The 16731-nt window shown below is 37.1% G+C and overlaps 1 protein-coding gene across 20 annotated transcripts in view; it reads right to left on the reverse strand.

Moving 5' to 3' along the window:
• The window catches only part of Phcl-1 (pH-sensitive chloride channel 1), a 281119-nt gene that overhangs the window by 49080 nt on the left and 215308 nt on the right, over positions 1–16731 (reverse strand). For 11 of the 20 annotated variants that reach the window (XR_013002622.1, XR_013002621.1, XM_076385159.1 and 8 more), the window contains 2 exons: positions 12030–12122; positions 8262–8414 (listed from right to left, as the gene is read on the reverse strand). The exons of 3 other annotated variants lie outside the window; for them this stretch is intronic. Coding sequence is in view for 15 of the 17 variants with exons in the window: in XM_076385159.1 (XP_076241274.1) it covers positions 8262–8414; positions 12030–12122 (246 nt within the window). In the remaining 2 variants the exon portion in view is untranslated. The remainder of the gene's footprint in view (positions 1–8261; positions 8415–12029; positions 12123–16731) is intronic. 6 more of the 20 variants (XM_076385166.1, XM_076385165.1, XM_076385164.1 and 3 more) reach the window with 1 other exon arrangement.

Raw genomic sequence — 16731 nt, forward strand, 5'->3', positions numbered from 1 at the left:
TTTTGGGTCCCACAAGGCGGATCCCCCCCTTAAGAATAGAAAAAATTGAAGTTTCTTGCTTGCAAACGGATTTTCACTAAAGTAACATCAATCGATTCCTTCTGCTCTCCTGATGCAAGTGATATCAAACACGAGATGATTCCCATTATTTATAGCAAAGATACTTAATAACTTAACTTATGGAAGGAAAGAACTTACTCGTCCGTGTTCCGATTTACTAATTCGTTACATATCACTCATCCTTTTTATCTGTACAGGGTGTAACAAAAATGTAGTAGTTCCTTGAAAGGGGTGATTCGGGGAGTGATTTGAAACAACTTTTTCCTTAGCGAAAATGTTAGATGAGGCTTCGTTAATGAGTTATTAACGAAAAACACCGGGAATGAGAGCGCGAGGTTGCCGCCCGAGCGACCGCGGTAGCGTTATACTCCGAACAAAAAAGTCGACATGCATCGAAGGAAATAGCATTAGTATGAAAACTGAAAGCGACATAACAAATAATACGTTGAAGATAAAAACGCTGTAAGTAATCTGCGTTAGATTTAAAAAATAACAATCATTAATGAATTAATGTATAAGTATGTACTTGTTACGAGCCGAGGGCTAGATGGTCTGACCGAGGGTCAGGGTTTTCGGAATATTGTTATTTTTTCGTGGACGAACCAACGGGTAACTTTGCACTCGTTGGGAGCCACCTCACGGATGTGGACGAACCAGTGCGCAACTACCAACACCGGGAGCCACCTTAGGATTTGGGTAGGTTTTCGTGGACAAACCGACACTCAACTTGGCGAGTATCGGGAGCCACTAGGATGGAATAAAGACTGTGGACGAACCAGCGAGTAACTTTGCACTCGCCAGGAGCCACGGGACGTGGACGAACCAGTGCGCAACTGCCAACACCGGGAGCCACTTGTAGGTTAGGAAAAGGACCTTCGCAAAGATTGCGAAGATGTTAATATAGCCTCGTAACTTTTAAATTTACAATATATATCTCGAGCGGTAAAGATATATTATTTGTGGGATCGTTTACGCGTTCGCTTCTTATTGGGTTTAGGAGAGGTTTTGATTGAACTAAATCCAATTTAACAAACCTTATAAAACTGTATATAATTACACGTTTGAGTTGACTCAAAGGAATACAAGTGTTTATGATTTTACGTGTTGCGGAACTAAGTCCTCTCTCTCTCGATTACGCACAGAGGTATGCGGGGGACGCGTCGTTAAGACTACGTTACAGTGAGTTTTTACGTACTGTACTCAAAGATTTCTGCTTGAAGGAGAACTAATGCTCGATCTTGCTTTCCAGTCTAAGCCACGTACTAACTTCAAAACTGGATGACGAGTGAGCCCGTTAGACCGAGTTTCTTAGCCTTTTTATAGTCAAAAATCCATGGGAAAAATGGTGGGGACTCGGTTGCATCGCAGAGTTTCCGAGAAAATTGAAAGATATTAATTTCGAAGAAAATCTATTAATTGGGTGCAACGGAAATGCTTATCGGCCCTTACATGGTGACTTCCAGGCAAAGTCAAAGGTCAACGGAAGGAGCTTTGAATCGAGCCCTTTCATAGTTACTTTACGTAACTCGTCTGGACTCGTAACATACTAATGTGAAACATACATGTATGTATTGATATTTCTATTCGAAATTGACTTGGTTTTCTTTCCATAAGTAAGGATCGTTGGATTCTAAATAAATTTTAATAAATAAGGATAATTTACGAACTTCAACCGGGATATTTACTACTATACATACATACATACTTAGTACATATTTCGAATATCTTGAAAGTGTAATAGCTCTTAACTTATTTCATTTTCGGAAATTATTTGTTTAAACAAAAGTGTAAATAATGGAAAGTTAATTAGTAAATTGGAGCATTTTTCGTAGCATTCTATGCGCAGACGAGCATGACCTTTCTTTCTACAAACTAATTGTAAGTTTCATATATCTTTGTTATAAATAATCGGAATCATCTCGTATATATTTTCATCAGGAGAGCACAAGGAATCGATTGGCGTTACTTGCATGAAAATTCATTTACAAATAAGAAACTTCAATTTTTCCTACTTTTTATTCCTAATAATGCTATCCTTGTCTTCCATGGCTCCCTTGATTTCGAGCGTTAAGCTGGAGCGCGATAGTTCCAAGAACTGATTTCTCCACGGCAATATATCGAACGAGGTAGTGGGAATAGCCGCGGCTCCCGATTGTAATGTCCGAAGTGGCTTTCAAACGAGCAACTACATATTGTATTCGCTAGCGGTGTTATTATTTATACATTTAGTGAACAATATAATACGTATCATAATGTAATGATGTAAGCATTATAAGGATATATATTTGTCATAAAACCACTCGTTTCAGGGCTCAATTTAACACACAATGTCGTTAACTAGTATTATTATTATTTTGTTTATAATGTAAAAATTCAAAGTTGTATTTTATCCGTATTTTGTGTTTCGGTTCATAGTATTTGCATATAAATTAGTGGAAAAATTGATCAGTGTTTAGTCAATGAAAGCAACAAAGGTACTAGTTTAAAAAATACTTGTTAAGCACATACATATTTTTAAAAACTACTTACATGGGTGGATTTGTCATTCAAAAATATGCAATCACTCCATTTACACCGTTTTACTACACGCAACAGTTTTCAAGATATAAGTCAAATGCTTTTTTCACCCCCAACTTTGGATGTGGTTTTCACTGCTTCTACATGAATTAGAGCCGATAAAAAAAAATACGTTTCAAATATTTCAGGTTACTCTTTAATCATCCTACCATGTTTCATCAAAATCCGAGGTTTACACATCGCAATGGTCCCTTGTAAGGAATAATAGAAGATAAATAATATATTATGTTCTATAATTATAGTGGTATTGTTGCATAAATTTTAATCGCTAAAATTTAGTGTAACAATATTGGCCAACTTGTTATGTGTAACGAATTATTCGGGCTATTGTATTTATGGTGACATCTGACCAACGGCAAATCGTACTACTTGCAGAGTGTCAAAGACAGTGATGATCTTTAGATGATCGTTACGTTGTTTACCAAAAATATGATTAGCGACGGGAATCGTTATTTATATAATACATAATATTGTTGCGAGCACGGTGTACATGGCTTTACCTGCTGTGCTCGCAACTGAAGAGTAAGAAGACGGTAGAAGAAGACGTTTTCAGAATCACTCAAGAGAGTCGTATGACAGCTGTCATCGTGACAGGACCTGAAGTGAGATATATGAAAATATCTGAATTATTGTAAATAAGGTTATATCATAGCGTGTACAATAAGGTGGTCCTTATTTTTTGACTTTTGAAAAATTGCCGCGGCACCCTGTCATATGATTCTCTACTCTAAAATATAAACTAATATTTTTTTATTTAATTTTTGGAAAGGTTTTAAAGGTCGCTACCAGCAGTCAAACTTTCAGAAAAAGCATTATATGGCCATTTCAACCATGAATCCGACTAATTGATTTCAGCATGTTTATTAGGCTATTTTAAAGTCAAATAGCATGTAGAGAGACTCACTTTAGTCAACCCCCTCCCCTACTCCTTTTCTGTGCCTACGCGTCGCGGTTGAGCCTCATCCCGCTCTTCGGTTGTCATTAGCGAGAGAACGCGCATTTATTTTTCCTAAAGCATACGTATTTGTTTCAACTTGTCATGGCGTCCACAGGTAGTGGCGTGAGTTTACTAACTAGAAATAAAACCAACATTTGGTGTATCGGCCAGTCACTACCAAATCTGAATCAGTCAAAGTTGCCTTCCATTGTTGAAGTATTACGTTTATTTTTTTACTACAAAAGCAAAGAGAAGAAAACCATTCGTGATGCTGCGACTGTGGCTGCATGCGAAGTGATTTTGTAGGAAAAAGCTAGTATACCAACGAGATTGAAAAAAGAGTGGCAGAATCTGAAAAAAATAAAGAGAACAAGAAAAAACGTTCGAAAGTATTAAAGAAGAAAGAACAAGACTGGCAACAAAACTTAGAAGATTTGTTTGATATTGCTCACTCTGAAGCTTTAAGTATTATGACTATAGAAGAGGATAAGCAGTTTTTATTAGCACAACGACAGAAAGGTTGCCAGGGTTTAATTGGTTCAGTAGATAAAAAAAGTTTAAGAGAAAGTGAGGAATTGAAACGGAAAGCAGAACGTCTTCAAAAATTACGTGAACGTGAGAACAGAAGTATCTCGGCTTTGACAGAAAAGTGCTTTCTTTCTTCTCCTTCCACCAGCGAAGAAACAACTGTATCTGATTTCGAAGTCTTATCAGAATCTTCAAAAGCGCAACCGCCACAACTGCGAGCTCGAAAAGACATAACTAATAGCCACTTAGCTGCTAGCCTTGATGTCTCCAAATTAAGTGACAGAAAAGCAGCTGTGGTCGTAACATCTACTTTGAAAAGTGTAGGATGTGACCCTTCAGAGTTTAATGTTAATAGATCTTCCATTCGTCGACAGCGTTTGAAAAATCGGAAAGCAATAGCAGAGTCTATCAAAAGCGAGTTCAAACCTGATTTGCCATTAACGATTCATTGTGATGGCAAGTTAATTGAAGATATTAGTGGACATGAAACTGTAGATCGTCTGCCAATTTTGATATCAGGACATGGGGTCGATTAGTTTCTAGCGGTTCCAAAATTGGATCGTGGAACAGGCGAAGCATGTGCATCAGCTGTCTATGAAACAATAAATTCATGGGGTTTGTGCGATAAAATAAAATGTTTATGTTTTGACACTACAGCCGTAAACACCGGTTTGAGAAATAGAGCTTGTATTCTTCTGGAGCAACAAATGGGGAAAAATACGATTTGGCTTGCTTGTCGACATCATATAATGGAAATTATGTTAGAAGCTGTAGTGAGTCAATTGCTCGGTCTGTCTAGTGGTCCTGATATACGACTGTTTAAAAGGTTTAAGAACAACTGGGACAAAATTGACCAAAGCGATTATAAAACAGTAATTTTTGATACCACGTCCTCAAACATCGTAGAAAATGTTGCTGCAGACAGGATTTCTTTTGCACAGAAACAACTACAAGTATATCAACCTCGAGATGATTACAAAGAGTTGTTGCATCTCACGATCATTTATTTGGGAGAAGTTCCTTAAAAAGGGATTTCATTTAGGAGGCCTGCTGGTCTTCACCGTGCTAGATGGATGGCGAAAGCTTTGTATTGTTTGAAGATTTTTCTATTTAAACATCAGTTTAAACTGACAAAAAGGAAAAGCAAGCTGTGAAAGATATATTTATTTTCACAGTCATGACATATATAAAATACTGGTTTCAAGCCTCTGCCGGATGGGCAGCACCGAGAAACGACTTACAATTATTAAAAGACCTTACAGCCTTATAAAATATAAATCAACCGATGGCCAATGTCGCCATGAAAAAAATACTGGGCCATTTATGGTACTTGTCGCTAAAGCTGGTGTCCTTTGCTTTTTTCGACGACGAATTTTCAGTTCAAGACAAGAGAAGAATGGTAGATGCACTAAAAATCGAAGGTGTAGAGATTTGTCCAAAAAGAAAAGCATTGATGTCAAATACATCGCCGAAAAAAGCATCGAAGATTTTGTGACTAGTAATTCCTTACGATTTTTCCAGATACTGGGTATCTCATCACAGTTTTTGAATAAAGAGGTTGAAACTTGGGAGGATGACACCGATTTTGAGACTGCGAAGAAAATCGTACATTCTATGCGGGTAGTAAATGACATTGTTGAGCATGGTGTTTCTTTAATAGAGGAATACAATAAACTGATAACAACAGATGAAAAGCAAAAGCAATATTTGCTTTTGTTAGTAAAAGATTACAAGAAGAAATACCCTGATATAAAAAAATCAACCCTTATATCCTGATACAATTTTAATATTAAAAAGGATCTTAATATGTAATCTAACAATAATTTTACATGCTAAATGTTTTATATCAATAAATACAAATGAGCGATTAGTACAGTGTTTTCATTTTTTTCGTAAAAATTCAAATCTTGGTAGCGACCCTTAAATATTATTAAAAAATTGTGAAAAAAATACTGAAATAGTTTCTTAGGATAGAAAATCAAATGAAATGGTGCCCCGTCGAAAATTCGAAAACAAAATTTCTCGACCCATATAAGGACCACCCTAGTGTACAGTGTTAAATATGTCGCCGCGGCGATCCGGTGCTCGCGGTGCGCGCGGGGAGTCGCTGATGAAATCATTATAATATTAAATACTATATATTAACAATTTACTTGATTTATGCATGAGCAAAACATAATGTCATAAATAAAGAAATTACAGTTACTGCATTTACTTTCCACTACTTTGGTTGGTTCAGCAGTCAGAACATCATAACTAATAACTAATAAGAATGTACAGCAGATGCCATTATGTCAGAGCGTTAACATTCCCGACAAAATTAGGCAAAAACATGGGCTTACAGGAATTGACTTTTCGTCCTTATTCGACTGATATTTACTAATATGAATACTATAAAATAGAGCAAAAATCGACCATTCAGTCTCCAAAGTACAAGACAGCTCGAAACATTATTCAAAGAAGATTAATAGTTTTGATTACAAAACAATTCTACTTGTGAAACTTATACTTCCCGAGATGTCTGAGGTGCTAATAGTTATTGCCCCACCCTGTATATTTATCGTAAGGCCACTCGTGTCAGGGACCAATTTTGCACAAAATGTAGTCTAACTAGGTATGTTATTATTTTGTTTATAATATAAAAATTCACAATTCTATTTTATTTGTATTTTGTGTTTTGGTCCCCTATGTATTTGTGTTGTATATAAATAATTGTTTCTAAATAAGTCATAAAAATTTTTTTTAATTTTATTATTTGTAATTAATTCAAGTGCGAAAATATTTTTATACGTAATTTTATGTATATACTTATACGTAATTTTATATATATACGTATACGTAATTTTATATATTCATTAAAATGAAGAAAAGACTTAAATTATTTTAAAAAATATTGTCTAAGCCAAGATTGTTGACAAGTTCGTCTTGTATTGCCTTGTATATGTATAAAGTAGTCGTGTCTTGTTATTGACTTGAAATTCGAGACAAGACAAGACAATACCAAAATTAGCCTTGGAGTCTTGTGTAGCATTACTAACACCCTCAAGACTTCGATAGATTCATACTGGAACTATAAGCAGGATAATACAAGTACTTTTTTTAACTATTATGACGCAATATTATTATCACCATTACTATTACCATTATAAAACTTCAAATTTTCACTGGCGGGAGAAACTTAAAGGATGTTTCTTGTTAAAAACACAAATATCGAAAATAGAAAATATTCTGTTTATGGAAAGTATAAAAATGTTATCTAAAATGTCAAAACGAAATGCAACTTGGCCTCTGTTACGTCAATTCAGATATACCATGTGCTATTATTTTGTTTTCCTAATTTAGGCCAAACAACTCAACGACTGCCCCTTCATCTTTCGTGTGTGCAATTTCAACACATCGCCTTGTTATTCTATGCATCTTTAACACACTATGTTATTTTTCGAGGCCCTTCTCCTCTGGGATTATTTTTCTTGTTTGGACAACACGTCTTATTAAAAGTTGAAGAGGGCTAGATAGAAAAAGAACACATAGAAAGCTGATATTGCTCTCCTGAAAAGATCTTGTAAACTCTAACCACCTTTTCGTATTTCTGAAATCTCCAATTTCCAAATTTTCAAGTTTTCAAATGTTCAAATGTTTAAATATTTACACTTAAATTTCCAAAATTTCAAATTCTGAAATATTAAAATACTAAGGCATTAAGATATTCAAGCTAAACTGTTCAAGCATTCAAGTGTTTAAGCACTGAAGTAATTATTTATACATCTGTTTAATTCATTCAAGTATTCAATTATTCGAATATTTCAGTATTCAGGTATATAAGTATACAAATATTCAAATACATACAAATTTGCATCCTTGAAATCTTTTAAAACGATAAGATAATATTAATCTTTTTCCTTCTCGTAAGTTACATTCTTTCCTCTTGGGAATCAACACACAGATTCGACTTTTTCTCATGAAACATTTTGTATTCCACAGTGATTATTTAGGTTATAACTATATTTAAATTTAATCTATCTGCTATCGAACATTACATATCTATAAGTGCAAAAAAGTGCGTTATAGAAAGACAGGAAATTTCTTCGAAAACCTTCAGTGTTGAACGCATCACAAGTTTGCAGAATCAAAAGAAATTTGAGATGAGAGAACAGCTTACCGATCATTACTCGCGCTGGTACAGCATTCCATTCGAGCCAGAAAGTGATGAAGGAGCTGGTCACCAGGATGATTCCCGGTATGAAGACCGTCGTGAAGTAGAAGGCACGATCTCGCGTAAATATTAGATCCACCTTCAAGCAGCTGTAGTTACCTATCATGCATCACAACAGTTCGATCACAATGCTGCGTGTCTCCTTCTAGACGCGGCGAGAGCGAGCAGCAATATCGTCGGGAAAACGGAAGATAGCTGGTTAGTAGTTATCGCCTCGCAGTTAAATCAATCAGGCCTCGTTAAAGCAGACGCGCTCTTGCTGGTTAAGTTTCCTCTTTTATTCCGTTCGAGACAGAAAAGCCATGGAATTTCGCGCCCGTCACGACCGATTTGAAGGGCAGGCTTTCCGTTTTACCCTTCTTCGCAAAGATACTGGCTCTCTTCCGAAAGAATCCCTCGTCTTAGTTCAAGCAGAGCGTCCTTTTTCGCGGGTTACGAATCGAAAGCGCCGTCGTCAACGTGACAATTGACCGATCTGTTTCTCCCCGCGTCTTCTTCGCAGAGAATCGCCGTTGTGAGAGGAAAAAATAAATGAAGAGACAAAAAAAAGTGAAAAAAAGAAAGAACAAACAGCACGAGAGAGAGAAGGAACGACGAGAGAGCATCGGCCGTGTGTCGCCAACTTTCCGCAATGAAGCTCCACATTCGCGAAAGCATTTCAAGCCGAGCTAGATAACTAACGCGTGAATATCTAAAGGACTTGGGGAGATTTTTAGGGAAAGGGTCGACGTTTACACAGACGAGAAACTATGCTCGTGAAATCGATGCATTTCGGGCTCGAGCCGAAATGCAAACTGTCGGTCACTTCGATGAACGCTAGATCAGTGTTTTTGTCGTTGAACCGCGTATCAAGCGTGGTACTCTACGATCTGCTTACGTTGACAACGAATCTGATTGTTGTTTAAGACAGAGGAACGGTGGGAGGAGAGAACAAGTGACATGGCAAGTGCAGGGAATAATAAATCTCGCCGAGGGGGTTTCGACGAGCTAATGAATAAATCATTGCTGTTGAACTAAACAAAAATAATTATGTAGGAGTATTATGAAGCAGAAGCGAAGCGTAGGCCAAATGATCTAAACAAACGTTCGCCAAGGTCTGTTTTTACGTCCCGCGAACAATATGCATCTCGTACTCGACGGGGACGTGCGAAGTTTCCGCTAACATGATTTACAAGGACGGTCAGAATACTGGTCTCCCATGAGATTCTACGGGACGAAGTTCTGTCAAGCGATTAACAACTGTTTCGTATGTCTTTTATAAAGACAATATAGTTCTAGCGTCAAAACGCTCTAATCGCTTGACAGAGAATCATGAGTTGGTCTTCCAGCCCTCTGCACCAACGATCCACGTTCTTTCACTCCGCGAGTCTTTAGAAGCATTTTTGTCTGTATTGTTCTTTGTGGGTCAGAAATCTTGATGGCCCTTCACGTGCCCTCGATACACCTACAGTCGCTTAGTTTATCGTTTCTGGGGCTTTTCTTTCTTTCAATTCCGCGCCGACGACTAAGTAGACCTCGAGAATAAAATACAACAGGTTGAAAGTACCGTGAATCGTTGATGGCTCGAGTCTGCAACATCGGGTCTACTCAGTGCGATGCTTCTCAAATTTCTTTGTACATTTTCGCGAGAACATTCGGTGGAATCTCCTATGTGCGAACCGAAACGTAGACATAATTGTTTAGATAAAAGAATTATTATACAAAGTGCTCTAAAATCAATGAAATGAAACGCACAGTTGCAATTTTACACATGAAAAAATAAATTGACAATATCGAATAAATTTTTTGATATTATGCCTCGTTTTCTGAGAAACTAACTTTGAATTTTACCCAAGTATACTACTATTAAGCATGTGTTGTAATAAGACCGCAGTAACTTTATGATGCTGTGTGATGATATCTGTATCGTACTAGTTAAGGGTTAAGGGATACATAGAGTGAAGGAAACACTTCTAGTTTACTGTAGCTATAGTCAATACTTGAAGAGACATGGGAATGTTTCTACTTTGCAGAAAATACCATCAGTAATTAGTCCGCGAGGAAATACTTCTCCTTTACAGTGGATAGAGTCAGTGGTCAGGCAGTGGGAAACGGTTTTAGTTTATAATAGATAAAGTCAGTGGTTAGACTATAAGAGGAACTATTTCTAATTTACTCTAGATTAGTCTCTAATCCCATTATGAGAAAATACTTCGCATTTGCAGTAAACAGTTAAACTACTTTAGTACGTTTGTACCTAGTTAAAATTTAAATGTGGTTTCCTTACAAGTAAAAGACGGCATACAAAACATTTTGTTTTCTGTGTTTATTTATATCTTTTATCTGGAATTGCCACTTTACTCTTATATCATCGGTTCTAGAGCATCCTGTATATTGAAATGTTTTTAATAATTCATATTCTGATTTCTGAGTAACATAAGTCGTAAACGAGATAAACAGTATAGGTTCCGCCGCATTATTATAGTGCGGAATTGTTCAAGTAGTTAATACCTTGAAGTATTCAAAATACAAGCCGAGTAAAATTTGTTTCTGGCTTTTAATGACTTTTGATAAAAACAATCCAATGACAACTCGTAACCCTATTAATAGTAAGAGAGCAAACAACTACAGCCACCCGTCGGATATTAGTGACATCTTATGGACAGCACCTATAGTCGTCCTAGCGAAAGGTTTAAAAAACAACAGCCTTTTTATCTACAAAGTAACTTTCACTAATTAAATAATCATCTTTTGCTAATTAAATAGCTTGAAATAGTTACTAGCGAATAATTTGTGATTTTCTAAGTACCCCAAAGAGATTTAATCGAAATTACCATTTCAATTCGATTAAAAAGATCAAACGCTTTCAAGCTTCCTTAAACAATGAAATTATAGAGATGTCCAGTTATAATTATGTCTATTGGGTCTGCACTATACTATTCATGGTAGAGTTGATGTGCGTAATTATAGTCCTAATAGACAGAGTTTAGCTTGACTTGCTTTTTCAAACTACATGAACAACACTACAAAGCTATTCTAGGTCCTTCAAAAATGCACAGAGTCATCCATTGCATCAAGAAAAACGCAATTTACCGTGAAAATCGCCATCTTATTCGTACTAATGAGAGTTCGAATCTCAATTTCGAAGTGATTCAATGTTTTTCAAGTCTGTGAAGATTCGAATCACTTCGAACATAATTCGAAACTTGAAACTTTTGAAAGTCTTTAAAAGACAACTTCAATTTTTCAAACTTTCTTGAGTACTTAATATTAATAGTACTGCTTAAGTAGATACATATTGATAATGTTTTAAGATATTAAATGATCGTCCAATTTTAAAAACATGTCGAATCTTACAACATTTTTTAAACCATTAAGACATTCAAGACACCAAAACTTTCAAGATTGTCAAGACTCAAGGTCTATCAAAATTCCAGTTTTAAGACTTACCTATCACGTTTTTTAGAAATTCTAAGCTTCAAAACACGTTCGAAGTAATTCAAATTTTTCGTTATATATACTGATTCAAAGCGATTTGAAGTGTTTCAGTTGCCATCACTACTCATAAGTAATAGACAATATTTGAGAAGCATCGGCTCAGAATGTCTCACGAAGTTGGTAAGCTTGGTCCTGTCTCTCCCTCCCTTCTATGGTTCATCTAAACCCATTTCTACGCATTCGTCGAATGTAAGGAGATATCGAGGGGACTCGAGGTGTCGAAGGGGAGAATTTTACCTTGCTCCTCAAACCTGCGCTGGCACAGCGAGCATTTTGAATCCCCGAATTCATCGAACTCGTCCTCGTAGTCGACCATGATCTGTCCATCAGCTGCAACAGAACAGCCCACGATCTTCCTTCCTCTCTTCTTTTCACTTTCTACAAAGCTTTCGCGTTTCTTTTTTCCTTCCATTCATTTTGTCTTTCGTTACGCGGCGGGACGGATAAATCTTAATCACGGGAGAGGTTCGACCAGATTATCTCTCGACCGCTGAACATGATACACTATTCTTTGCGAATAAACAGCCAGCACAACCGTCGAAGGCAATTGTCACTGGGCAATTCAACAGAAAACGAGACAGATACTCGTTGTCCATTTTGAAACAAATTATATCACTAAACACAATTGACTTTCCGAATTCATCACTAAAGAGGCACTCCGTCGCTCAGATGATAGCTTTAATTATTATACTAAATACGACAAGTGTTCCAGTTACACTTGCCTCTCCATCTACTCGCCAGTAACTTTTCCCTGTGAACCGAGTTGATTCCCGCGAACAATGAAAGGGATAAAACACAATTGCTCAAGCTGCATGTAACAAGTTGATTCGTGAAACGTTCATATGAAACAAACGCGAGGCCAATATTGCCAACTATGACGAAGCGTTCAGCCCGAGAGAGAGGAGTATCCTTCCTTCGCGACAAGATGTATCCGTCCTCCAGGCTTACCGTAAAACTAATCCCGTTTCTAGCCGTCGTTAATTTCTGCAAATCGGTCTCTCATGACGTGAGATTTGCCTCATCTTAACGGGCAATGGAAGAAATTTAGCCGTTGGACTAACTAGACCAAGCATTACCCGCATACCGCCATGGTTAATCTCTTCAGGGTAAAGAACGGGCGGTGTTTCTTTGTTCACTTCGGAAAACCAAATTTCGAAGCACATGGATGAAGAGGAGAAAGGAGTTACTTGTCAGCCTCTCTCTTTCTCTCTCCGCTGGATCGCGTTAGTGATTAAATAAAGGTTTTATGTGGGTAAGTTAGAGATGAACAGGTGCTCTCTCACCATGCTGCGGTAGGTGTTCACTTGATCAAAACGTTCGAGCTTCTTGTTTCGTAAGCTCTCTTAGTTTCAGAAATGACTTTGGCGGACTATGTTGTGAGAGAATCAGACTAAGGGGCAAATTTCTAGACGCATTGTAGTTTACGCTAACAATAGGCAATATACAGTGGTAGGAAGCTTACGTTCAAAAAGATGGTAAATCATATTAACCTCTTGAAGGAGACTGACACGTACAGCATGTTCAGCTATAAGTAGGAGAAACTTTAAGATGCGATTCTAGAGGTCAAATTAAGTTGAAAATCAAGAATGATGATTTGGCGTTTAGAGTTTCATTAATTATTTATAAACAATTAAACATTTAGTAAAATCCGTCTATAAAGGCAACCTGTCACACAATATCGATCGCATCAGGTGCGCGGCAAATGACAGCTGATCGAATCGCAGTGATAATTGCCACTTGTTCAGTCGAGGAACAAGAATAGGGACAATCGAAACGGTCCTTCCTCCGCTCGACGAAGCAATCGTTTGTTTTATTGTTGCCAGATGCGAAAGTCAGAGTCCGTTTGAAATTCTGTCTTTAGATTTCAATAGCTAAGGGTCACGCATCTAGCGACTAGTATAAAACAATTTCGAGCTTTCGTCGAGTAGCGGAAAACAAGCAATAAAACATCTGCGAGACACTCATGCGAACTCGCCTTGCTAATCCGGAGTCTCGTTATTCCTCCTCAACCATGGCCTTCGACCGGGGAGGAAGCAGGCTTCCTCCACCACTGTCACCGGGCCATGGGGCCTTCCGTCACCACAGTCGCGGGACCAAGGAAGTGGGGGTTCTGTCCGCCCTTCCAAGGTGACTGAGGGGGATGCTACTGCTCAGATCGATAGCCAATCGATTCGACTGGTCAACGTTCGAAAACGAGTTGACACCCCTACACGCGTATCTCGGAGGGGATGAAACCGAAGGAGGAAGCGGACTCCAGAAGCAAACACAGTCGTTGTCTCAAAGTGGTTGTCTAAAAGTCGTCGTCAAAAAGTCGTCGTCAAAAAGGCATCGAAAAGTCGTCGTCTAAAAAGCATCGAAGAGAGTCGTCTCAAGGTCGTCTTAAGACAGTCGTCTAAAAATCTACTGTCGTCTAAAACTAATTACTATAATTTAGTTAGGCGAGTAATCTCCGGATCGCGAACACGGCTTACAACCGTGAAGAATTATATCAATTCGCGACGCGACACCACTGAAAGAGAGCCTGATAGAGAGGCAGCAAAATTCGACGATACTTGTCTCGACTAGATGATTCTACAACAAACTGTGTAGAAAATCGAACGACATTGTTAAATAAGAATAAATCTGTTATACCATTCATTTTCTGTCCAATTCACCCGCGCTAGAAACAGTGATTTAATTTTAATACTGATATTATATTCGAAAAGGTATACCGAAACCGATATAATACTGAAATCAATTATTATCGAAGTCGATTACTACCGAAATACCAATACCGGCAAAGTACGGAAACCGATATATTACCGAAAACTGAAATAAGTATCAGTATAATTTCGGTATTTCAGGCAAGTCTTAACACTCTCGGGTTCATCACAAAATTCGTAGGCCGATCTTCATTTGTTTACGTTCTTTATATGTGTATGCATGCCTTTGTCGCTGTCTGCTATTTTATTCTAGTCTAGTCAAGTTCTTATAACATCGCAATCTATTTCTTTTCCTCTTATGACACTGGCATGTTAAACGAGATAAGGACCCTAGACAGTACAATTTTCAGGGCCCCTCAAGGAAAAGACATATAAAATATTGCGTTCAATTAGTTTAATATTTGTTTTTCGTAGAATAACATAAAATAATAACTTGTGTATGTATATCAAAATAACTCGTGTATTTTTATAATAATATTTTTATAATAATCTGTTTACATTTTTATGATCAACCTGTCGATATGTGACTCCCTCACTGATTTCGATAAATTTGAAATATATTATAAAGGACAAGATTCTGAACAACCTTTTCCTATGCATATACTAAACGGTTGACTTTAGTTTCCGAGATATTCGTTAAAATGCCGCCGCTGCTACTACACTGAATTTCGCCTGCACGTGCACGTGCCTGACACGTGTATGTCATCCTGTTTCCAAGGACCGGTGATCCGGCGGCAGAACCCTCGAAAATAAAGATTTACGCACGGAGAAACGAGTGACAAGGTACAACTTTCAATATATTTAGACTACTTCAGGTAGAAATTCGTTCGTAGTGTACCCTAATCTACATATTTACCATTAACCCAGGTCTAACTCAGATCTAGCTCTTTAATAACTGTAAAATGTAATTGTCTTTCTAAGTGTACGTTTTTTGCAAATACACCACGTATATGCAACTTTGTCGGCTGCTGTATTGTGTCGCACTGCGCTGTGTTCTCGGAAAGAACAGCTAAGCGTTCGAATTATTCGCAGTTATTCGCGAATATCTCGGGAACTAAAGTCAACCGCCTAGTATACATACAGGAAAAAGTTGTTCAGAACGTTGTCCTTTATAACATATTTGGAGGTCATAAAAATTGATTAGGGTATCACACATCGACATGTTCACCATTTTCATTTGCTCCTAGAATATGTCGTTAAGAATAGCATTATTCAAGTGATACCACGAAAAGGCAAGTATGTATTTCAAAGTCTTTCGTGCCAAACGTAATTTCAGTTTTTTCTTTTTTGTGTGTTTCAAAATTGTAATATATTTTCTTTTTAATCTAACCGTGAAAATTCAGCAAATTTATATAGCATTGTTATTATATATAGCTTCATATGTGTTAAATTTTCCTTATTAAAGGCAACCGTATTAAAGACAAAAAATCGGGAAGAGTAAACGTTCTCGAAAGAATGGCAAATTCTTCTCATGGAACATTCATAGAACAGCATAAATTAAACTAATTAAATGTTATATTTCATGTTCCTTTTCGTTGAGAGGCCCCGGAAACTTTACTGCCAGGGACCTTGACCTCGCCTAAATCTGTCAGTGTCATGTGAGTAGAAAAGAAATAGATTACGATATTGGACTAAAATGAGATAGCAACAGCGACAAAGGGCCACGTAAGTGAGTCACGAAAGTATTCGAACGCTCTGAAATGAAAAGTTTGACGTTGAAAAAACATGAGTCATATTACGAATTACAGAACACTTTTATTTCTGTAATAACACATAAATATCATGACTATACATGTTAAATTTGAAGTGTCTCTAATAACATAAACAATACTTATCAAATATTTTCTGGTAACGTCGTATAAATGAACGCCACAGAAGTATTCGAACGACTAAACTAATTAGCACATATTTCAAACAACTATAGTGTTTTAATATTTTGTCGGACCACCGTGAGCACTTATTAAGGCTTGCAACCGTCGTTGCATGTTGTCAACCAAATTTTCAGTAATATTTTTTTTTATATTGTTCCAAACTTCAAAAATTGTTGTCTTTAATGCTTCCTTGGAATTAATATTATGTTTACTAAGTTATTTGCCAATTTCTGCCCATAAGTGCTCTATGGAGTTAATATCCCGACTTTGTGGGGGTGTTTCTAAAACGTGGGGTACGTTGTATATGATCCATTCTTTAACAATACATAGGGTATGTTTTGAATCATTGTACTGCTGAAAATAAAA

Source organism: Calliopsis andreniformis, chromosome 9, assembly GCF_051401765.1.
Source record: "Calliopsis andreniformis isolate RMS-2024a chromosome 9, iyCalAndr_principal, whole genome shotgun sequence".
NCBI classification, from domain to species: Eukaryota; Metazoa; Arthropoda; class Insecta; order Hymenoptera; family Andrenidae; genus Calliopsis; species Calliopsis andreniformis.